The sequence below is a fragment of the Danio rerio genome, chromosome 3 (assembly GCF_052040795.2).
Source record: "Danio rerio strain M-AB ecotype USA chromosome 3, GRCz13ab, whole genome shotgun sequence".
In the NCBI taxonomy this organism is placed as follows: domain Eukaryota; kingdom Metazoa; phylum Chordata; class Actinopteri; order Cypriniformes; family Danionidae; genus Danio; species Danio rerio.
The window spans coordinates 2,139,986-2,164,756 of record NC_141023.1 but is presented as its reverse complement, the minus strand read 5'-3'; the positions used below and the strand labels follow the sequence as shown (position 1 = coordinate 2,164,756).

The 24,771-nt window shown below is 41.6% G+C and overlaps 1 protein-coding gene across 1 annotated transcript; it reads left to right on the top strand.

Moving 5' to 3' along the window:
* LOC147845389 (GTPase IMAP family member 8-like) lies at positions 1–24,771 on the top strand. The gene is made up of 6 exons (XM_087243525.1): positions 1–48; positions 2,257–2,316; positions 6,351–7,076; positions 10,940–10,981; positions 11,090–11,731; positions 20,241–24,771. Exons 1-6 carry the CDS (start codon positions 33–35, stop codon positions 22,181–22,183), a joined length of 3,429 nt encoding a protein of 1,142 aa, XP_087099651.1. The 5' UTR covers positions 1–32; the 3' UTR covers positions 22,184–24,771.

Sequence of the window (24,771 nt, the reverse complement as noted above, 5' to 3'; positions counted from 1 at the left end):
ATAGACTTTCACTTATTTCAGACGGACTTATAATGGCAGAGAGTTCGCGTAAGTTTTGGCTTCAACTAACCAATCTATATGTGTACTAACACGCTGAATATTACCAAAAGAGTCAAATCTTACTGAAGACGGATTAATTTTAAACTGTAAAGCTGTTCTTGTCAGTTTATTGTGCTGTTTTGCTGCCCTTGCTGTACAGAAATCTGACTCCCCACCGCGTGCACGCGCGTTACGCAGCGCTTCTGTTAAACTCAGAGGAGTTTATCGGAAAACATTTATCGATCATTTCCCACAATTAGCAGCAATAACGAACATAGATACGTGATCTGATTACCAGGCAGCACTTAAATGTGTTCAACATGATTCAAAACGCCAAATGGTAAACGTAGTTGACGGATTATACCACATGTTTGAAAGTAAAACCGCACATAATTACCCCAAATTCACTGTATACATTCAGTATTCATTATAAGATTATAATTCATTTATAATTCACTTAGCTCTTAGTCTACTGGTCTGTTATAATTGTTTTATTATATATATATATATATATATATATATATATATATATATATATATATATATATATATATATATATATGTATGTATGTATATATATATATATATATATATATATATATATATATATATATATATATATATATATATAATAAAACAATTATTTTAAATATATACATATATTTTAAAAAATACATATTTTTATAGGTTATATATATATATATATATATATATATATATATATATATATTAAATATATATATTTTAAAGTATTCTAATTGTTTTATTTTATTTTCTGTACAAACGGTTGAGGGTTATTAAAATTTATTAAATAAATAAATAAAATATATGCCTTAAAATAATATAAAATAAATAAATATATTTAATAAATAATATTTATTATTTATATATATATGTTTATAAATAAATATATATTTATATAATATTTATTATTTAATATATATTTATAAATATATAACAACATGCCTTTGTGTACCAAACATTTATTTCTTTATTTTATTATCACCATGCTACTCTTTAAACAAGTAACATCCTTTTGCTTTCACCCTATTTTAAAAGTGACAACATAATAATAATAATTATGTATAATAAAAATAATAATAACAATAATAATAATAATAATAATAATAATAATAATAATTAATAATAATAATACTCATCATATTTTGTGTATGGGTCAAAATAATTTTATGAAGTTTGAGATAAAGGTATCAAATCAATTGTACAATATTTAAAATATTATTTTCAGATGCACACATCTTATTTCACATATATATATATATATATATATATATATATATATATATATATATATATATATATATATATATATATATATAATTTACATTTTTCATTATGTTGATACAGCAAAGATATGGATTCAGTACTGTATATAAGCACAGTCATAAAATAGCAAGGCTTGTGCATTATGGGGAATAATATTCCAAATATTTTTCAGTTAATCTGATAATTTTATCTCAGATTGTGACAGATTTAAATTAATTTACGTTCTTACAGTGTTTTTATATATGGTACTGAATCTATAAACAATTAAAACATAAGTAAGAAGCCTTGTGCATTACATAAAATGATATTCTGCAGGCAGTTTAATTGGTTTGAAACTGAATTTCTATGAATATTAAACTTCAAACTAACTTCATAGTAAAGTTTATATATTATAGTATTTCCCTTTCCTTTTGTAAATGAATGATCCAGAATATTAACTGATCAACTGTAATAAGTATTGTAGAATACTTTAGTTTTTACTACAGTAAACTGTATAAACTATACTTTAATCCTATATTATAGAAGACTAGAATTGGATCAGTTGTATATATTACTTTAGTTATTGTGTTATAACAGAATCACCACAACAGATACATTCTAGGGTTCAAGAACACTACAGTATCTACTATAGTTGCTATAGTATTTTTCATATCAAGATTAGTCCTTTTTTATTTCAAATCCAGTATATTTGCAATGGAAGCAGCTAAAAGGGCAATATTAAACAACACGGAAAACATGCTCTATATATTATGATTGATTTTGTGTGTGTAGCCTTCTCTCTCTCTCTGTGCGTATATATATATATATATATATATATATATATATATATATATATATATATATATATATATATATATATATATATATGTATATATGTATATATATATATACACAGTGGATACGAAAAGTATATATGTTTTTTTGTTTCAGTGATTGCTGAATACCAGGGCACTCCCAGAAGGAAATTCAGCATTGAGTTACCTCCTACTTGTAAGTCTTTATATTTCTAAGAAAAAAAAAAAATGCAAATGTGTGGAAATTATGAACAACCAGTCCAGTGGAGACCCTTTTTGTTTTATCAACTGGGATTTTGCATAAAGCCAATTGTGCCTTATGGCTATAGATAATGCAAGCAGCTTTTCAGGAATTTTATATATATGTTTCTTTTATAAATCTATTTTTACATTATAGGTACAAAAATAATTCCCTCAGGGCCTTCATGATAAAAAAATGTCTCAGTTGAACCCTATTAAAACAGCAATATTTCAACTTAGTGCATATAAAACTATTGTTTTAATCCTTGACTTATACAAGTTGTCAACAACACAAAGTCTATTAAAAATGGCATTTATAAATAAAAAAGAAAATAGTTAAAATACTTAAATAGGGTGAAGTTTAGATGTATATGATCAAGAATGATGCTGGTATAGAAATGTATTTCAGGCGGCCGCCATTTTTAAACACGAAAGTGAGGCTACAGTGGGAAGAAACCTGGAAGTGTAGGATCAGCACTGTAAACATTGCAACGACATAGAAAAAAGGTCGGTTTAATCCCAGCTTGGAACTGTCACGGTCGGTGAGGGGAAAAAGGAGCGAGGACCCAAATGCAGAGTGATGGGAATTTATTAAATAATATAAATAAAATAAAATGCAAAATAAACTACCCCGAGGGGGAAAACATTAACAATAACAATTAACAATTACATACACAAACAAACTTGACTGGGCAGGCAAGGCAAGGCAGGACTGGACACAGCAGGATAGGGAAAGATCGACGACAAACTGGCACAGAACAGAAAACATGAGGGGATTATAAAGCTAAAGTAAATTGACACAAACAGGTGAACATGACAAACTAATAATGAGTTAACAAGGAGGGTGGGACTAGACAATAGACGGGTGAGCGCATGACAGAGACAAGACAAGCCATGCACTCACATAAAACAAGACTGAACACGCAGCCAATGAGCGAACTCATTAACCGCATGTTCATGACAACACAGAAGCACACGACAAAAGCATGTGACCACAATGTAAACACATAGCCACGTGCTTTAACAACAGACGCAAGACACGAGCACACGATGAATGAAAACTCACCGTGCGCTCACACATGCAGCGTGCATGCTTCATCCCAGCGCCGACCAAAACCGAAACCAACAAGATTGAAACGCTGGGAATGAAACACCATGCTGCAGACAGACAAAAACACAAACACCAGTACAAGAGCACGCGCGTCCGAGGTACGCAAAGCCCGCTCGGCCGCATCAAGCGGGAGCGCGCACACTCTGGGTACACCCACAACGGCGCGAGCGCACATAGAGACAGAAACAAGTGCTTGACCCAAGAAAACTCGAGCAGTGCACAACAGGACTAGACATGACTAGTGTCCGGATTCTGCCACCTATACAAGAATTTACGAGACCAGAGTGGCAGAACCCTGACAGGAACAGGTTGGGTGGCGTAGGACCGGCGTGTCATTTTGCATTGATGGCTTTGTAATAAGAGGATAGTAGCTGTAGCTGGTTGATAAATAAACAAATTGAAGTACCTGTTCTCTGAGTGTTGATGGAACAAAAGTCTTGTTGGGAGGTTAGTTGTTGTCTCCACTTCTCTAGCGTTGTTCATGGGGAGGAGATCTCAGCTACCCGTATGTGGGCTGGGGCTGGGTAATGGGGGCTGAAGAGAAACACTGCTTTAGATCTTGAAACGCCTGTATAGCTACTTTGGACCATTTAAGGAGTTTACTGGCCTTCTTTGTCATGGAAGTGAGAGAAGTTGCTATGGTGCTGAAGTTTCTGATGAATTTGAGATAGAAGTTTGTAAATCCTAGAAATCATTGCTGTTCCTTGAATGTAACAGGTTGCGGCAAGTTCAATACTGCATTTACCTGCAAGTTCAATACTGCATTCATGTCTACACCCTCCGCCCCAATGATGTATAATAATAACAATTTCTTACATTTATATAGCACTTTTCTGGCACTCAAAGCACTTTACACATAGGGGGAATCTCCTCACCCACACCAGTGTGCAACATCCACCTGGATGACGCAATGGCAGCCATTTTGCGCCAGACCGCACACCAGCTGACTGAGTGATGAAGCCAATTATGATATGGGGAAGTTAGGAGGACAAAGGCCAGTGGGCACATTTGGCCAAGATGCCGGGGTTAAACCCCTACTTCTTTTTTTGAAGGACATGCTGGGATTTTTAACGAGCACTGAGAGTCAGGACCTCGGTTTAACGTCTCATTTAAAAGACAACGCTAACTGAGCAGTATAGAGTTCCTGTCACTATACTGGGGTATTAAGACCCACACAGACCACAGGTTGGGCGCCCTCTGCTGGCCTCACTAGCACCACTTCCAGCAGCAACCTAGCTTTCCCCTTGTGGTCCTCCATCCTGTACTGACTGCTTAGCTTCAGTGGGCGACCATGTGAGAGCTGCAGAGAGCTAGCTGCCTGTATCCCAGGAAAGATACAGAAATTCACATTTTCTGTTATAATATTTTCTGCCTTGGCATATAATCTTTGATCAATTAATCTCTGGAAGACTGCTTGAATGTGGTTAACATGGTCTTCATAAGATTCTGAATCAACTAGGATATCGTCAATGTACACAATTACCCAACAGTTAACCGTGTCATGAAAGACATTGTTGATGAAAACCTGAAACACAGATGGACAGTTGCCAGTCTGAAAAGCATCAAGCATATTAGTGCCCAGTGCAGGTGGAAAAAACTTGCATCCACTTCTATGATCCTTGTCAAATTATATGGACTGCGTAGATCTACTTTAGGGAAAAATGTGAGTTGTTCAAGGGCGGCTGGAACTAGTGGTAAGTCGTAAAGGTATTTGATTCACAATAAGGTGGAAGTTGAGTAAATTTCTATTTGTTGAATGCTTCTGCCAAGTACATGAATTAAGGGGAAGTTCAGGGTGGACAGGAGTATTTTCTGGCTACATTGAGTTGTGTGGGAGATATGGATATTAAACAGTGTTAGATACATGGTTTGCTCCATGATATGAGTGGATCATGCTGTTGCAGCCATGGTAAGCCCAGCATAACTAAGTTTCCAGCAGCAGCTGAATTGATCATGGCCTTCAAATTGAATTCCATGGTCTCAGAATGATATAGTAACAGGAATTTCCACACATTGATTTTTAGATGATTGATTTGGAGCAGAAGTCACTGAAGGATCTTTTTTTGAGGGCTATCATCTTGACATAACCAGGCTGACACACAGTGTATCCATTGATGTTGAGAATAGCGGAGTTGTCAGGCCTCGGGTTAGAGACGGGTATGACCAAGATGCATCGGCTCAGATTCAGAGGGTACTGTGCAATTCACAGCGAAAGACTGGATGATTCTGTGTGGGCATTGTGATTGAATGAGATTATCAGGGCAAGTTAATATTTCAATAAAGTGATCAAGAGACCCTCCATCCTTTTGCATGCCAGTTCAGATTGTAGCTCACTGTTTTAAAACTTGTCGAAACAACGATTGCAGTGTATCATCCAGCAACCCAGTTTGACCTCCGAGGTTCTAGAAGTGTAAGGCATAATCTGCTGCTGAACGAGTGCCTTGTTGTAACAAAAGTATTTCCTCTAAGCACCCCTTCCTTCCTCAGGATGTTTAACAACTCTAGTTTCAGAAACTAAAAAGTACGAAAGTTATGTGAGCCATATTTCTAAATGGTGGAAGCCCAGTTCAAAGCCGTTCTGGTTACTAGTGAGCACACAAAGGAAATTTAAACACTTTCGATGGAATATAATGTGAGTTGTTAGGAAGTGGCAATAAAAACAGTAAAAAAAAAAAAAAAACATTCAATATTTCAGCAATGCTGTTGAACTGATTGCATCATCAGGTTTAGCGCTTTTATAGGTTATTGGTTTAATGCTGCTATGGTTTTTATAGACCTCAGGCACTAAATTGATTCAAACCAACCACATTATAATCATTGTCATCTGTCCAACACAACATTAGGACACTTTAAAATACCACATGATCTGTGTGTTTCAGTGAGAGATCTGAGTATTCTTCTCCTGGGTAAAAGTGTGTCTGAGAACAGCCGTGTGGGGAACTTGATCTTGGGTCGATCAGCGTTTGACAGAGAAGCTCCTCCAGATGTTGTGGAGAGAGTCGGAGGAAGACTGAAGAACAGACACGTGACGCTCATCAACAGTCCTCAGCTGCTCCACACACACATCTCAAATGATCAGATCACACAGACGGTCAGAGAGTGTGTGAGTCTGTCTGATCCAGGACCTCATGTCTTCATGATCGTACTGCAGTATGAAGACTTCACCGAAGAGGACATGAGTAGAGTCAAAAATGTGCTCAGACAGTTCAATGAAAAGGCAATAAGACAAGTCATCATGATCACAACTGATGAAAAAACACATGATGCTATAGGGTCACCTGTGAAGGTGAATGAAACCATCCAGAAGTTTTCTGCAGAATGTGGAGAAAACCATCTACAGCTTGATAATAACTTAGAGGAGTGGCGCTCTTTAATAATGCAGCAGACAGAGAAGATCCTCAGCGAAAACAGTGAAGAGTTTCTGCCATGTGATTCAGAAGATGTTGCAGAAGGAACATCTGTGGATGAACCAGACACCTTGAGTCATTCACTCGCAACAGAAGAGGAAGATTCTGATGAAGAGCATGCTGGAAAAGCTTGGGAAACTCATACTGAGAAGAAGGAAGTAAAAGGTTTTCTTCGCAATATACCCGCAATATCATTTTGTAAGTATTAGGCAGGGTGTGCAAAACATACTGCATATTTTGAACTTTGATCGCAGCAAACATGTAAGCTAGTTTATAATAAATGTTGCTGTTCCTGTGCTCAGTCTGAAGTTTCCACAATATACACAACACATCTACACTTACTCCTGATTTCTCTCATCACTTACGAGAATAAATGTCAGTCAATTAAAGAAAAACCAAAATTTTACCTTAAGTAAACACTACTAGTTACTTGAAAACGTAATCAGATAACTATACCATAATCTACATAACTTAAATGTAATGCATTACTCCCAATTATTTATGCATTAATCACCATTAAAAATTATGCTTTTTGTCTTTGGGAAATGTATTTTACATTTATGTAGAAACTTGATTATTATATGATTGTGGAAACTTACACTATGGGATCTCGCAGAAGCCAATCATCTGAACGAGTAATAAAAGTTTGTTTGAGTTGAGTTGGTGGCATCTGCGTGCACAGCTGACAGCAATGACAATCAATACTGTATAAAGATGCCTGCTGTGCATCACTGAGTCACCTTTTCAAGCTGAAGAGCTGAATTTGAGCTGTCAGCTAAGGCACAATCGCTTGTGGCAAACGAACATACACTTTAGTTTATTTAAACACTTTAGTAACTGTTTCGTTGCCTTGCGGGAGGTGAACTTCAATGTGAGCCTCTGAAATAATATTAGTGGAACCACAGTTTTCCTGTTGACCTCTCAGACAGGTCAGCATCAGTTTGGCACGCTCTCAGGGGAGGTGCACCGTTATGGTGATCCAGTCCAGCTTCAACCCGAGAAAGAGATGCTGTGCATGGGGGCGAGCCTGCTCTTTTCTCGGTTGACCCAAAACCCCAACAGATCAAAGTGCCTAAGCACCCAGTCCCTGTGCATAACCAATTAATCTCGCTATAAAAGCTGTGTGAGCTATAAAGGCAGTGTAACAAAGGTTCTTTGTGTGGGAAGAAGAAGACAGGGTCGGCGTTGAGGTAAGTAACAGATTTTTTTATTTTAAGTCACAACTGTAAAGGACAGCTCCCACTATGTGGCCGTCGTTCAGCTCTCTCTCCCGACTGTTCCTCCCGTTCTCCTTAAGACGGGTGTCTCTCCGGTCCAATCACTAGAATAAACAGGTGTTGCTTATTATTTCGGATTGGCCTGCTGATTAGCCGCCGGGCTCTGAGCATGCTCTCCCCCTTTATTGGGTATTCGATCATGCTTACCTCTCCACAGACAGTTACTGAGATAATTGAGTTATGCAGGTGCCTGCAAGCCGAAGGGGGACTAGGGTATCCGCCGCAAGCTTGGCGAAACCCGCAGAGACAAGGAGAGCCTGGAAGGGATAACTTTTTACTACCATGCTCGACCCTCGCACGCAAACCGTAGAAACTGCCGGTGGCGTAAGAAATAGAGACAGGAATATATTTGTCCTTCAGGTCTATCGCTGCTGACCAATCCTGATGACGAACACACCAGGGAATGTGCTTCTGCTAGAGCATTCTGAGCGGCTGCTTGTAAGGCAGTGGTCAAAACATGCAGAACTAGGATTGGTCATAACCCACCGCTCTTTTAGGGTACAATGAAGTACAGACTAAAAAGCCCATACTTCATTTCGGCTGGAGGGACCAGCTAAATTGCGTTTTTTTATGGGAGGACAGCAATCTTCTCGCGAGTTAGAAGGCATAGCGTCTCATGCTGTCAGTGTTCGGGCTGTCACACCCGCAGAAAAGAGAAATTTCTCTTATAAAATTTGGTAGCCATTCGGCCGTAATCAATGATATGGGTGTCCGTGGCCCTCCACTGGGGAAAGAGCAAACCTTCTTTTCTGTGAGTGGCCCATCTCAGGGACGCTTCATGGTCTGTACAGGACTTAGCGCCGCTCTTGATGCTGTCGCCTAACCGGTGGAACGGACAGGGCGATGAAGCAGATTTTGGAGCCACAGACAAACACCCTAGGCAAGGAGCAGCCAAAGTCGACAGGGAGAGCTTTTATTTTCTTTTCTTTTTTAAAGTCTCGCGCTTGACTGCTCTTTCACCGTGGTGAATTCCTGGGTGAACTCACTCATGTTTTTGTCGAACAGGCCAGCCTGGGATATGGGTGTGTTAAGAAAATGAACTTTGTCAACGTCACGCATATCTGCCAGGTTTTAGCCAGAGAAGGTGCCCTTAGTGCTGCGCAAACTTAATTTGCACCACCAGGAAGAAGCCCTAGTAGCAAAGAATTTGGCCCAGATTTGGCATTAAGCTGGGACAGCAGGCATTCATCCGGCTCTGGCATACAGCATGTGGGCCAACCATGGCCTGGGTTTTGCAGAGGTGGCACCGTCTATAGTGCGGCACACAAGATTTGGGCCAGATGTAAAACGTAGTATTTGGCCCAGATTTAAAAAATTGTTTGTGGGCTACGTGAGTTTGGCCAGTCTTGACCCACATTTAAAATACATTAAAAAAAATTTTGATTAAATAAATCAATTCTACCAATCAGGTCACTGAGAAAAAACAAGGCCAATAGTGTGCCTAAAGCACAACGCTTCATCGGTTTATTAATTTCATTGCAATTGTGACACACCAACCTTACTGGCCCAGTTCAGGCCCAGTTATGAGTTATTAACTTGGCTGAGACTTGGCCCAGATATGGTCTGTGTTTGGCCCTTGTCTAGAAGCCAGATTTGGTCCAGTCATGTACCGTAATTCACTGCGGCATGTGGGCCAAGCAAAACCTGATTGTGTGGGCCAGAGCTGGGCCAGAGAAATTTTGCTATGTGGGAGGGGACGATAGGCTTAGAAGGTTTCCCCTTCTTATCCTCCACATCACACCCACCTAATCAGTTCGGCGGTGGTGCTGAGGGCCACGCCAACTCCATCCTCACCACCGAAGCAGCCCAGGTTAGCACGGCCATCATATCAAATTCCAAATCCAGAGCCTCGTTTTCAACCGCCAGGAGGGCGTAAGCGGGTCCGAATTGTAATCGGACAATGACCCTCCGATGCAGCGATGGACATCTGGTCCTTTGCACCTCATTATCATGCCCGGGAGCGCCGCATTAACATGCTGAACCCCCAGACATGCAACACAGAACTCGTGCCCATTATCCATGGAAAGAGACCGCATCCAGAAACGTACAGATGGATCGACGCCTTTAAAAAGACGCGTTGCACGTGTTGCTCTTTTAGGTGTAAACTTGCTCAGTTATTCACTGCTCTAGAAGGACTGGACCCAGAGAACGCCAGGCAAGAGAGAATAGACCCAGCTGGACCATCTGCCACTGCGTGTCACAGACTCTGCACCCAGGAGAAAACACCGGCAGCTTTTTTGATCACTCTCTCTCTCTGGCCGGTATTTTCAAAAAGGACCTGTTCACACATACAACCTTTCCGGAAAATTGCCGGCAATTTTCTGGAAAGGTCTGTATGTGTGAAAGGGGCTATTGATTCACAACTGGCATCTTTATACAATATTAATTGTCATTGCTGTCAGCTGTGCACACTGATGCCGTCAACTCATAGAGCATTCAATGGCCCATTTTAATACTCTTTCACATGATTGGCTTCTGACAAAATCCCATAGTGGAAGTTTCCACATAGCATTGACGTTCTCCTCCCACTGGAGAACCATAGTGGACAGAGAAGCTACACAAACAGCTGTCATTATCACACAATGATTATTGTATTATAACCAGAAAAATCTTCTGCTCTCATGAACACAATATCGTGCAGCTTGTCAGCATACTACAGTAGTAAATGTTACTCCATCTATGAGCATCTGCTGAAGATCCACTACTGATCACAGAACTGGATTTACTGTAGGCTGCATCATAAGTTTGAAACTGATAATTACATATTAATCTATCCTATTACAGTCAGCAATCCAGAATCAAGAACAGAGCATGATCAGGCTAAGGGTAATGTATCCATTGTTGTAACACATCAAAGCAATGTAATATATATTTAAAAAATACATCTGAAAACTTGAGATGACCCACTGTATTGTTGTTGTTGTTGTTGTTAAGGAAGTGTTACCAAAAAGCAGAAGCTTAACATGGTGCTATGTGGAAGTGACGGAAGACTGAAGGCCTCAGTTTCAAAACTTATAAGAGGGAAAAAGACATTTCTTCCTCCCTTACCTCAGAAGGAGTGTGTGAGGAAAGCTGTGGATCTACATGGTCGTCTGATCAATGTGCTGGAGCTTCCAGCTCTCAGTCGTCTCTCAGAGGAGGAAGTGATGCGTCAGTCCCACCAATGTGTGTCTCTCTGTGATCCTGGAGTTCATGCTTTCCTCTTTATTATTCCTGACGCTCCACTGACTGAGGAAGATAAAGCAGAAATGGAGGAGATCCAGAAGACCTTCAGCTCCAGAATCAACAAACACTTCATAAACCTTATAATGCAAGAGACGAGCATTCTGAGTAAACTTATTAGTAGTAGAAGCCACTTTACGCACATTGATACCTCTATGCAAACATTTGGAGCTCGACGGTTTGTTTTGGAGAACAGCTCACAGGTTCCTGATCTGCTGCAGGATGTGGAGAACATGGTGCAAGAAAACAGTTTCTACACCTCCTTCATGTTCCTTCAGGCTCAGATAGAGCTGGAAAGAAACAAATACAGGGACGAAATAGAGGAACTGAAAAGATCCACTCAATCAACAGCAGGTACGAGTTTATCTAAAGGCCACTTTACAGAGTAGCTTTTGCACAAATGTACTCTCTTCACCATACCTTAAGGAACACCTCTCAATATATGTAAGTTCACAATGATGCAAAACACAAGATCTGTGATTAGTGTGATGAATTTGGGTGGTATCAAGTGCCATGGAGGTGTAGCACATTTCTTCCCCAAAACGAGGTCCTAAATTCTTCTCTGAATTAAGTACCTATTAGCATTTCAGAGAGGTTACTGCAGAACAACTTCAAAAGTATAAATGCTAACAATGATGTTGCACTGTGATCACTCAATGCAGACAAATAAATCAGGCTTTAGTGTTTGGGTGTTCAGAAATATGAAGTTTCATAAACTAATTTCGAGAGGAGCACTTGATATGATTGACTGCAGCCGGCTACTCATCTACGCTCATTAGCTAGCCAATCAGAACGATCCAAACTCACTATAAATAACCTAGCTAAGATGTACACCCCTATCTTCGTTTTCCGAAGAAAGACCTTCGTTTTCCGAAGAAGCACAGAAGGATGGACACAGCTCCTCTTCAAATCCTCAATCATATCTTCATCTACCATACCATCGCCTGCGACATTAACTTCAACCTACTACAAATCAACAGCGACAGCAACAACAAAACCCAAAAAATTCAACGGACACGTCATCAACAACTAAACAACAACATCATGGAAAGAGACGATACACCCGCTCCCCTAGGAACACCAGCACAAGGACAACAAGCCCCAACCGGAAACCAAACAAACACCGAAGCTCCCATAAGAGGCAGAAGACCCATCCGCTCTACAGTTTCAAGGACCCATCGCCGTACACAGTCTCCATCCCCCATAACTCCAAACCGCAACTTACCTTCTCCAGCTTCATCATACGCATCTGCAAGATCTTCATCCCTCATCTCAAATAAAATGACAGTCGCCGAACTCCGTCAGACCATTACAAACGCCGGTATATCCATCCCCAACCGCTGCAACAAAGCTGACTTATTGAAGCTCTACGAAACCATCCCTTCACCAACTCCTCCCCCTCAGGACAGCAGACCAACTCGATCCCGGCACACCCCCTATCCTCAACCTACTTCCGCACAGCAAGCAACTAACCACCCCGGACCACCCAAGAAAGCAACCAGGAAAACATATAAAAAGCTACCTCAAGCTACTGGACAGTCTGCACCCGTTACCATTACCTTTCAAAACACAGACAATCCACAGGAAAATCACGCCACTCCAGGACTTCCCACTCCCCTCCTCTGGCCTCCAGCTCCACTTTCCAGCGGAAACTCCATTCCTGCTCTTCCAGACATTTCTCCCTCTCTCAACCCTCCTCATTCTATTCTCCCTTCTAACCTCCCCCATTCTTCAACTCAGTTTTTTCCCACTCAAACTTTTCCTACGATCCATAACGCCGTTCCTCTTCCTACTAATTTCCCCTCTTCTACTACCTCCTTTTTCCCCTCTACATCCCTCCACCAAGCACCCACTGTCATTACTAACCCTCCCCAACAGTCTACCCTTCATACTAACATCTCTTCCGCACGGCCCCCCTTCACTCTAAGCACCGCCACACCCCTTCCCATTCCGCAAAATGCTCCAGTCCTGGAACCACCCCCGATCTCCAATGCCATCAGAAACCTCATTCTATCAGGTGCCGACATAGACCTTTCAACACTCCTTTCACCCATAGCACCTCCCTCGGCAGAACGACAGGTGGATTGCGGCGAATTCACTATTACCCTGAAACCACCAGTTAGTTCACAAACTCGCACACTTTCCATTGCCGAATTTCACGTAGCCTTCGCACGATACACAGAAACCATCTGCTCAGTTTTTCCCCATAGGAGGCGCGAGCTGAACGACTATATGGCCATCATTTCAGAGCTTGCGCTCTCCTATGGAGGAACACATTTCTACACATATCATAAATTATTCTCAGCTAAATGCGCAATTCGCGTCACTCAGTGGAATCAGTGTACTTATTGGGGGGCTTTGGACACTGATCTCCACAACAGAGTATTCTTAGGATGTCGCAATCTATCCTGCGCGGTCTGCCGCTCTAACCTTTACCCGACCACTTCCTGTCCCTTCGTAATTCCCTCCGCCGATAAAGAACTACAAACCCCAAAATCCACCAGCTACGTACCTTGCCCTTCTACTTCCGCTATCCCCTCTCTACTTCCTCCTCCCTCCTCTTAAAACCCTCCTTCTCAAATCTGTCAAAGCTTTAATATTGCTAGATGCTTTCGCCACCCGTGCAAATTCCTGCACACTTGTAGTTACTGCGGCGGCGCACACGCTCGTGTCGTCTGCCAAGTACTCAAAGCAAATAAAAGACATAGAAATTACTTGTCGACTCCTGTTGATATTTCTAATCTGTATTCTGAATTATGCTTGCACCCTGATCCTAACTTTTCTGAATTTCTCATTCTCATTTCAGGTCTGTCTAATGGATTCCACCCTGGTGTTTCGACCCTTCCTTCCTATTACCTCGCATGTCCTAATCTTCAATCCGCTAACGCCGAACCAGATGTGGTGGAGCATCTAATCAAGAAAGAGATCGATAACAAATTTATGATCGGTCCCTTTCTTGGCCCCCCGTTTAGCACCTATCGGATTAGTCCAATTGGCGTAGCAACCAGAAAATTTTCTGAGAAAAAACGACTAATAATCGACCTGTCTTCTCCTCATAATTCTACTTTTTCAAGCATTAACAGTTTAATTTCACCCGATGAATTCTCATTGAACTACCATGACATAGACCAAGCAATTTCTCTAATTAAACTCGTCGGCCGTAACGCTTGGCTCGCTAAAGTTGACATTACGTCAGCTTTTAAAAATTATGCCGTTACACCCTGATTTCTGGCACCTCTTTGGCATCAATTGGAAATCCCAATTTTATTTCGCAGTCCGTCTTACGTTCGGCTGCAGAAGCAGCCCCAAAATTTTCGACATGCTTTCAGAAGCTATATGCTGGATTCTCGCTAATAATTACGGAATCCCGCACGTAGTCCATCTCCTTGATGATTTCCTCATCATCTCTCCCCCCCATACCCCACCCGCTCAACACCTAGCGACTACTAAAGCAGTTTTCGCTAGGCTGGGTATCCCCCTTGCAGAAGAAAAAACCGCTGGACCCAGCACTCGCTTAGAATTTCTAGGCATTAATTTGGACTCCCAAAAATTTGAAGCTTCGCTGCCCAAAGAGAAAATTGATCGAATCATTTCTCTATCTTCCATATTTTTGGAGAAACATGAATGTTCTAAACGCGAACTGCTATCAATATTAGGACATCTTAATTTCGCCATGCGTATCATTCCTCAGGGACGCCCGTTTATCACTCACCTCCTACAACTCGCAGCTTCCGTCCACAGCTTAGACGATAACATAACTTTATCCGACCCCTGCCGCAATGAACTCAGCCTGTGGATTTCCTTCCTTAAGTGCTGGAACGGCTGCTCATTCCTGTACAGCGATCTAATTGCATCCCCCGTAGACATCCAGCTATACACGGACGCAGCTCCCTCGGTAGGATTCGGTGGTTTCTATCAAGGCCGCTGGTTCGCCTCTGATTGGCCCTCTCAAATGCTGGAAACTCCTCTACCTCAATATTCGTCTGCTTTATTCGAATTATACCCCATAGTAGCCGCTGCCTTATTATGGGGAGACGAATGGTCTGCCTCTAGCATTCTCATTCACTGTGACAACGAAGCCGTTGTGCACTGCATTAACAGAGGGCGCTCTCACTCTCCCGCTTTAATGCCGCTTCTCCGTCGCCTTATTTGGACCGCAGCCAAAAAAAAAAAAAATTATCATAACTGCTATACATGTTCCCGGTTTTCATAACCAAATTGCTGACACTCTTTCTCGCTTTCTTTTCCAGAGATTCAGACAACTAGCGCCGGAGGCAGAGCAGCACCCGACTCCCATCCCTCCTTATTCAGAGATGATATTCCAATAAATCATCCAATGCATGAGCTGCACCAAACATCCATATCCCTCATTCTGCAGGCAGTGGCTCCAAGGACCTTACAAGCATATCTCACTGCATGGAAAACATTCAAACACTTTCATTTCACATACAACACCATAATCCTCAGATTTCTCCCTGCTTACAATATGCTCATTTATTACACAACTTCATTCTCATAAAAACATGCAGACAAACTCCATTAAGAGCTATTTAAGTGGTATTCAGTTTTTTCACAAACTCATGTACGGCTCCATTTCTGAATCCATTGCCAACACTCAAGTCACCACAGCTGCACACAAAGGGTTAACGCAACAACACATACAAACACTTGGAAGATGGTCTTCCGACGCCTTTAAATCTTACATTAGGCTAAGCCACAGCCATCTTAAGGAAGCCCAGAGGACCCTCACTAGCAGAAATGCCAATCCCAGCGGCCAAGGGCACAGGCATAATCCAGGGACAAGTCAAGACCCAGCCATGCCAGCTCCCCAGGGGCGGAAGAGCTACCCAACTATGCAAAGGAGCGGGCACGACCCAGCCTCCTAACGGTTTCCCTTTTTCCAGCTTGAGTTGCACTCAGCTTCTCTCCCTAGCCACTCACCTTACTACAGCAGACGTTCCTCCTGCCCAAGCCCCCTTCTGCCACTCCGCCCCCCCCAGGCCGCTGCCACAGAAGTCTCCACTGCCCCCACCCCATTTTAGGACTTCTGTAGGACCCCGCCCCATGGCTCTGAACCCGTACAACGTTACACAGAGCTTCGATTCCCGCAGGAATCATATTAGCCTTGCCCCAGCCCTAGCTTTTATATATTATATATCATTTCTTATAATGCTTTATAATATAGCCTCATTTTATTTATTTTCTCTGTTTGATTTGTTTTATATAAATGCATATTCATATGCAACCACGCATATAAATATAAATTTATATATAGTGCTGCCACCCTCATGCTCAGTTCCCGCTGGAACACTCCCAGAGCACCTATTCCGCCCGTCACCCTCCAGTAGAAGTCTCCATCTCCCCCTCATCTCTCCCGACTCCTACTGGAGTTGGCCAAAATAGCTCACCCAACCCCGAGCTGTGACCCGAGCACGAGTCACGTCACTGACCCTCCCCAGCCCTAGACCTTTATTTTTCTTTATTCTTATTTATTTTTCACATTTATCTTTCATTTTTTAAATTTATTTATATATCTATATATCTATATGCACCCACGCATATAAATATATATTTATATATAGTGCTGTCACCCTCAAGCTCTAACTCTAGCAAGAGTTGCTCCCGAGCATTCGACCCCCGCAGGGGTCATCGCCCAACCGCCACTCACCCTTCAGCTGGGGCCTCCACCCGCCCTCCACCGTTCCCGTCCCTAGCTGGAGATGGCACTTGCAGCTCTATCTCCCGCTGGAGAGCCCAAAAGAGCTAGACTCCCGCTGGAGTCAAGTAAAATCGCCCCCCCAAGACCTTAGTTTTCCCCATTATATATATATATATCTATATATCACATATACATATATATTTATATATAGTGCTGTCACCTCACAGCTCTATCTCCGCAAGGAGTGTTCCTCGAGCAATTACTCCTTAGGAGCCCCTGACCCCCCCGCAGCCCTAGTAACCCCCTCATCCAGCCAGAGTCCTCACTTTTCACTCCTCATCATTTGACTCCAACTGGATCCCCGTCCACCCCACAGCTCTGACCCCCGCAGGGGTTTCCCTAAGTCTCTACTCCAGCTGGAGTATTCATAGCCCACGCCAACTCGGCACGGGCTCCCGCAAGAGCCCGTATCACCCTCAGCTCCCATCGGAGCCCCTTCACTTTCAACCACTATATCCAGCAGCCGGATATAGCATTTCAAGCCTTTTGGGGAGTTTCTTCGAATACACGGCTGCTGTCCCGAGTCTCATGCATTTTGGGAGCTCTCGAGAACACCTGACCTCGTACTCCCCTCACATGCTTTATGGACCTGGCGGGAGCCCTGGGCTCAACTATCTCCGAGCTCAGGGTTCTCTCCCGGGACAGCATGCCAAACCTGCTAACTTGCTAACAAGTTGTCAAACAGTATCTAAGTGTGAACTCTTGAAAGGTGTTTTATGGTATGAATGGTATGAATCCCCATTGACATTATTAGCAATTATAATACTATTAATTAATTATTTAATTCATTCATTTTCCTTCGCCTTAGTCTCTGATTTATCAGAGGTCGCCACAGCAGAAAGTAACGACAACTATTCCAGCATATGTTTTAGGCAGCGGATGCTCTTTCAGCCACAACCCAGTACTGGGAAACACTCATACACTTTAACATTCACCAATTCCCCTATAGCGCATGTTTTTGGACTGTGGGGGAAACCGTCAACGGACCCAACTGAGACTCGAACCAGCAACCTTCTTGCTGTGAGGCGACAGTGCTAACCACTGAGTCACCATGCCATCTCCTAATAATATTGAGATAATGATGATTGTGAGTTGTTTCTCTTTTCACGTTTCACAGTAATAATAATAAAATTAAGTTTCCCTTGCCTGAGTTTTCTATTTCCCATGTAAATTGCATAGATATGGTATAACTGGCAATGGATGTCAAGATGTAGATCAAAATGCAGTATAATACAAGAAATTTTAAATAGAAATAAACAAAACATAACCCCTTAACACATACAGTGAACAACAAATAGAAATAAACAAAGAAGCTTAAATACACACAGAAAAAGGAAGAACAGGTTACCCAGGGTGGAGACAATAATAAGTAAAAGAGGGTGTGGAACGATCACGTAATGAAAAGCAGGGGGCACCTTCATTCATTTTGAGGGGCACGTGCCTGCTCTAGTGACCCAGAAGGCTTTGCTGGGTCAGATGGCAGCAGCCATTTAGAGAGCTCAGGTGGTTTTGGTGGCCATTCGGGGGATCTCAGGATCTCTGTGGTACGGAGGTGTAGGTCCAGACACTACCAAATTCTATTAAATTGTAGTTTATTTGTTTAAAGCTTTTCACAATAACTATCAAGACAAACATAAATAGTCCCATAGTTCAGGAGGGAGGTGGAGTAGCGGCAGACAAGGGGGAGGGACAGAGGGCCAGGTCCATGAAAGAAAGGCAGCCCTGTGGGGGAGAGGAGACCCTGGTACATGGAACTGAGGAAGACCTGGGGCAGGGAATTGAGAGGGGCCTGTGGTGTGGAGCTAAGGAGACCCAGGAGCATGGAGCTGAGGCAGACCTGGAGCATGGAGCTGAGGTGGGCCTGGAGCATGGAGCTGAGGCAGACCTGGAGCATGGAGCTAAGGAGACCCTTGAGCGTGAAGCTGTGGAGGCCCGGGATGATGGAGCTGAGGTGGGCATGGAGCATGGAGCTGAGACAGGTGTTGAACTCAGAAAGGCATGTAGCATGGTGGTGAGGAGAACCTGAAATGTGTGGGGTTGGGGAGGCCTTGTAGTTTAAAGCTGAGGAGACACTGGGCCGTGGAGCTGTGTCAGGCCTGTAGCATGGAGCTAAGAAGACCCTGGAGCTTGGAGCTGAGGAGACTCTGGAGCATGGAGCTAAAGATACCCAGGTGCATGGAGCATAGGTGGGCCTGGATCGTGGAGTTCAGGAGACTTCGGAGTATGGATCTGAGGAGACCCTGAAGCATGGAAATGAGCCAGGCCTGGAGTGTAGAAATGAGGCAGATCTGGAGCATAGAAATGAGGCGGTGGTAGCAGTGGTCATTCAGGGATCTCAGGAGGTGGTAGGAACAGCCAATTATAGAACTCAGGAGGCAGCAGCAGTGGCAATTCGGGGAACTTAGGCAACAATACAAACTCAGGTGGTAGAACTCTGCTAGATCAGATAATGGTTATTCTGGTGATTGAGACTCGTGAACAGAATCTAGGACAGGGAAAGACTATAATTCACCATCTTAGGCACTGACAAACAAGCATTGCCGAAGCTAGCCAGCCTGTGTGAGAAAGCACCAGGATGAGTATCAACCTGTGCCTTAACGAGGGCAGCTGCTGAGCCAACCAGTGAGCCAGTGGTAAGTCGATTACAGGTTACTCTGTGATGTTGTTTTATACTCCTGTGCAAGCTCCACTGATAGCATGTCTTGCCCTCTTCTGCCACCCCCCACATACACCCTCCAAAAAATATTTAAGGGAATTCTTTCCATCCAAAAAATCAAATAAACTGAAAGATAGAACAAAAAAATTGCTAGAATCCTATGTGTTGTCACTAATTCTGTTATGACTAGTAAGGTGCAGATCCTGATGCCTCATAGTACTTGCAGTCCTGTGCTTCATCACCACCAGCAACACTGCCCTGATATAGATTTTAATAGAGTAACAGCTCAAAATTAGCCAGCTATTGCTAACTGATGCTAATGTTGTCTTATTTGAAGTTCAACCTATAAATCTGTTAAAATCTCAGAAAAATTTTGTCAGGGGTTTTGTGACCCTTCAATCCACATGCACAACAAGTCACATTGCTAAGTATGTTTAAATAAAACTTGAAAAATAAACTAAACCTGATTTTTGAAATATGATTTTCAGTTGCTGATCATTCAGAAGATCTTGAATGTCTGAGGATTGTGCTGATCGGGAGAACAGGAAGTGGAAAAAGTGCAACAGGAAATACTATTCTGGGAAAAAAAGAGTTTCTCAGCCAGTTAAACACAGATTCAGTGACGACTGTGTGTGAGAAGAGAGTTGGAGAAGTTGATGGTCGATCAGTAGCTGTTGTTGATACTCCAGGACTCTTCGACACAACACTGACAAATGACAAAGTGGCTGAAGAAATAGCAAAATGTATTTCACTGTCAGCTCCTGGACCTCATGTGTTCATCATCGTGGTGAGTTTGGGAAGAATAACTAAAGAGGAGACAGACACTATTGATCTGATCAAGAAGATATTTGGTCCAAAATCTGCTCAGTTCAGCATCGTTCTGTTCACCAGAGGAGACGAACTTGAAGATGAATCTATAGAGGATTATGTGAAGAGAAGCAAATCTGCAGAACTCCAGAAACTGATCAGAGATTGTGAAAACAGATTCCTGGCTTTCAATAACAGAGAAAAACAAGACAAAACCCAAAATATTAAGCTGTTAAACATAATAGAAGAGTTAAAAACTAATAATCAGAGTGGATACTTCACTAATGACATGTTTGAGGAGGCAGAGATGTCCATTAAGAAGAAGATGGAGGAATTCATGAAAGAAAAAGAAAGAGAGATTCAGAAACAGAAAGAAGAGTTACAGGCCAAATATGAGATGGAGATGAAGACACTAAAGGAAAGACTGGAAGAAGAGAAAAGAAAAGCAGATGAGGAAAAACAACAGAGAGAGAATGAGTTTAGACAAAGAGAGGAAAAACTCAAAAAAGAATCTGAAGAAAAACACAAAGCAGAACAAAAGAAACAAGAGATGGAGAAACAGAAACGATTAGAAGAGGAAAAACAGAAAAAAGAAGCATATGATCGAGAAATTGAGGAGATGAAGAGAGAGATGGACAATCAGAGAGCACAGTATGAACAACAGCAGAAAGAAAGAGAAGATGAAGACAGAAAGAGAGAAGAGAAATACAGACAAGACCAAGACAAGATGAGAAATGAACAAGAGAGAATTATAGCAGAATTAAAGAGGAAAGAAGAAGAAGAAACAAAAAAGAGAGATTTGGAGGAGAAGAGGAGGAACAAGGAAGAAGAGGATGAAAGACAAAGATGGGAAAGAAAAATAAAAGAAGCTGAAAACGACAGAAAAGAGATTCAAGAAGATATTAAACGAAAGCAGAGAGAATGGGAGGATGAGAAGAAACGACAGATGAGAGAACGAGAGGAAGAAGAAAGAAAAAGAAAAGAGAAACACGAGGAACAACTGAGAGAAAAACAAGAAGAACTGGAGAAAATGAGAAAGAGATTTGAAGGAGAAAGAGAAGAAGAACGACAGAAGATGGAGGAGAAGATACTGAAACAGAGAAGAGAAAGAGAAGAAAAGGAGAGAGAATATGAGGAAAAGAGACAGGAGACAAAGAGACATTATGAACGACTGGAACGAGAGAGAAAAGAGGAGTGGGAAAGAAGAAAACACGAAGATGAAGAGAGACGAGAAGAAGAGAGAACAAAATGGAATAAAATGATTGAAGATCTGAAAAGAGAGCAAGAAGAGGAGATCAGGAGAAGAGAAGCAGAAGAGAAAGAAAGACAAAAGAGAGAAGAGAAAGAGAGAGATGAAATGAAACAGAAACATGAAGAGGAAATAAAACAGATAAAGAAGAAACATGAAGTTGAGGCCAGAAAACAAGCGGAAGAGTCCAATTATTTCAGAGAGAAAAAAGAGCAACTCATTCAGGAGCTTCAGCAGAAGCTGGAGGCAAATCAGAAACAAAAGGAATTACTGGAGAAAGTTTGCCAACATCTTAAAGATGAGAAAAGTGAAGAAGTGAAAAAACTGAAGACTGAGATTGAAGATTTAAATATGAAACCATGTAGACTTATGTGAAGCAATCATGATCATAATGAAGCCAAACATACATTATCTCTATTGTTATCTTCAGCTTAGCTTTGGTTTTCCACGATCAGTTTCTCTTTTGTTTTGGTGAGTGAATTATTATACATATGAATAAAAATCACAAATAACACGGTTTTTAAGCACAAAAATTTGAAAAAAATGAGAAGATACATTAAATATTTTCCTCATTTATCAACTCATCTAAATATATTTTAAAATCCATTGCATTTGTTTTATGTGACAAAAAATTATTATTATTATTTTGTTTTTTTGCATGAGCATCAGTACCTTATTGGTTGTTGAATGGTCACAATTGTCTACTGTAAATAACTTACATGGACATATAGTGACTGGAAAGTATTCAGACCCCCAAAAGTTTTCACTTTGTTATATTGCAGCCATTTGCTAAAATCATTTAAGTTAATTATTTTCCTTATTATTGTACACACAGCAGCCCATACCGACAGAAAAACACAGATTTATTAAAAAAGAAAAACTGAAATGTCACATGGTCATAAGTATTCAGAGCCTTTGCTGTGACCCTTATATATTTAACTCAGGTGCTGTCCACTTCCTCTGATAATCCTTGAGATGGTTTTACACCTTCATTTGAGTCCAGCTGTGTTTGAGTATACTGGTTGGACTTGATCAGGAAAGCCACACACCTTTTTATATAAGTCCTTATAGCTCACAATACATGTCAGATCAGATAAGGTCAAAGAAACTGCCTGAAGAGCTCAGAGACAGAATTGTGGCAAGGTACAGATCTGGCCAAGCTTACAGAAACATTTCTACTGCACTTTAAGTTCTTAAGAGCCTCCATAATCCTTAAATAGAAGATGACCAGATGACCAGAACCCTTTCTAGAGCTGGCAGTTCAGCCAAACTGAGCTATCAGGGGAGAAGAAAGAGGTAAAGAAGAACCTAAAGATCACTGTGGCTGAGCTCAAGAGATGCAGTCGGGAGATGGAAAAAAGTTATAGCACCATCACTGCAGCCCTCCACCAGACAGGTCTTATAGCAGAAGCCTCTAATCAGTGTCAGACAAACTAAAAAACACCTAAAGGACTCCAAGATTGTGAGAAATAAGATTCTCTGGTCCGATGAGACAAGACAGAACTTTCTGGCCTTAATTCTAAGCGGTATTCGTGGAGAAATACAGGCACTGCTCATCAACTGTCCAATACAGTCCCCTACAGTGAAGCGTGATGGTGGCAGCATCATGCTGTGGGGGTGTTTTTAGCTGCAGGGACAGGACAACTGGTTGCAATTGAAGGGAAAGATGAATGCGGCCAAGTACAGGGATATACTGGAGGAAAACCTTTTCCTTCCAACAAGACAATGACCCTAAGCACACAGCTAAAATAAGCAGCTTTACAACAACTCTGTGACTGTACTTGAAAAGCCCAGCCAGAGCCCTGACTTAAACCCAATTGAGCATCTCTGGAGAGACCTAAAAATAGCCGTCCACCAATGTTTACCATCCAACCTGACAGAACTGGAGAGGATCTGCAACGAGGAATGGAAGAGGATCCCCAAATCCAGGTGTGAAAAACTTGCTGCATCTTTCCCAAAAACAATCATGACTGTATTAGATCAAAAGGGGTTTCTACTATACACTGAGCAAAGGCTCTGAATACTGAGGACCATGTGTTATTTCAGGATGTGAGTTTTGTTTTTAATAAATCTGCATTTTCCAGAGATGGGTTGCGGCTGGAAGGGCATCCGCTGCGTAAAAACTTGCTGGATATGTTGGCGGTTCATTCTGCTGTGGCGACCCCAGATTAATAAAGGGACTAAGTCGACAAGAAAATGAATGAATGAATGAATAAATCTGCAAAAATTGTCAACACGTCTGTGTTTTTCAGTCAATATGGGGTGTGTATATTAATGAGGAAAATAATGAACTTAAATGATTTTAGCAGGACGTCGCGGTGGTGAAGTTGATAGCTCAATCACCTCACAGCAAGAAGATCGCTGATTCGAGCCTCGGCTGGGTCAGTTGTCAATTCTGTGTGGAGTTTGGATGTTCTCCCGTGTTGGCATGGGTTTCCTCCGGGTGCTCCGGTTTCCCCTATAGTTCAAACACATGCGCTATAATCGTCCGTATCGTATGTGAGTAAATGATGTATTGATGGTTTGCAGTTGGAAGGGTATCTGCTGAGTAAAACATATGCTGGATAAGTTGGCGGTTCATTGCGCTGTGCTGTAATAAAGGGACTAGGCTGAAAAGGAAATGAACGAACGAATGATTTTAGGAAATGGCTGCATTATAACAAAGAGTGAAAAAAATAAGGGGGTCTGAATACCTTCTGTATACGGCACAATCATTGATTATGTGCGTTCATGTAACTTGGAGGAACATTGCAGTTTGAGTAATGACTGAAAGGATGCTCCAAGATGGCATCAGTCAGCCTCACAATCTGAGTTTAAGCCTGATCAAAGTCTACAGTTCTGTTGATTATAGACATTTATATATCCAAACACCTCAAGATGCTTATCCTGGGCCAAACATTCTTAATCAATGCACTGCATGCAAAAAATATCCCACTATGAAAGCAGAAATTGACAAGGCTCAC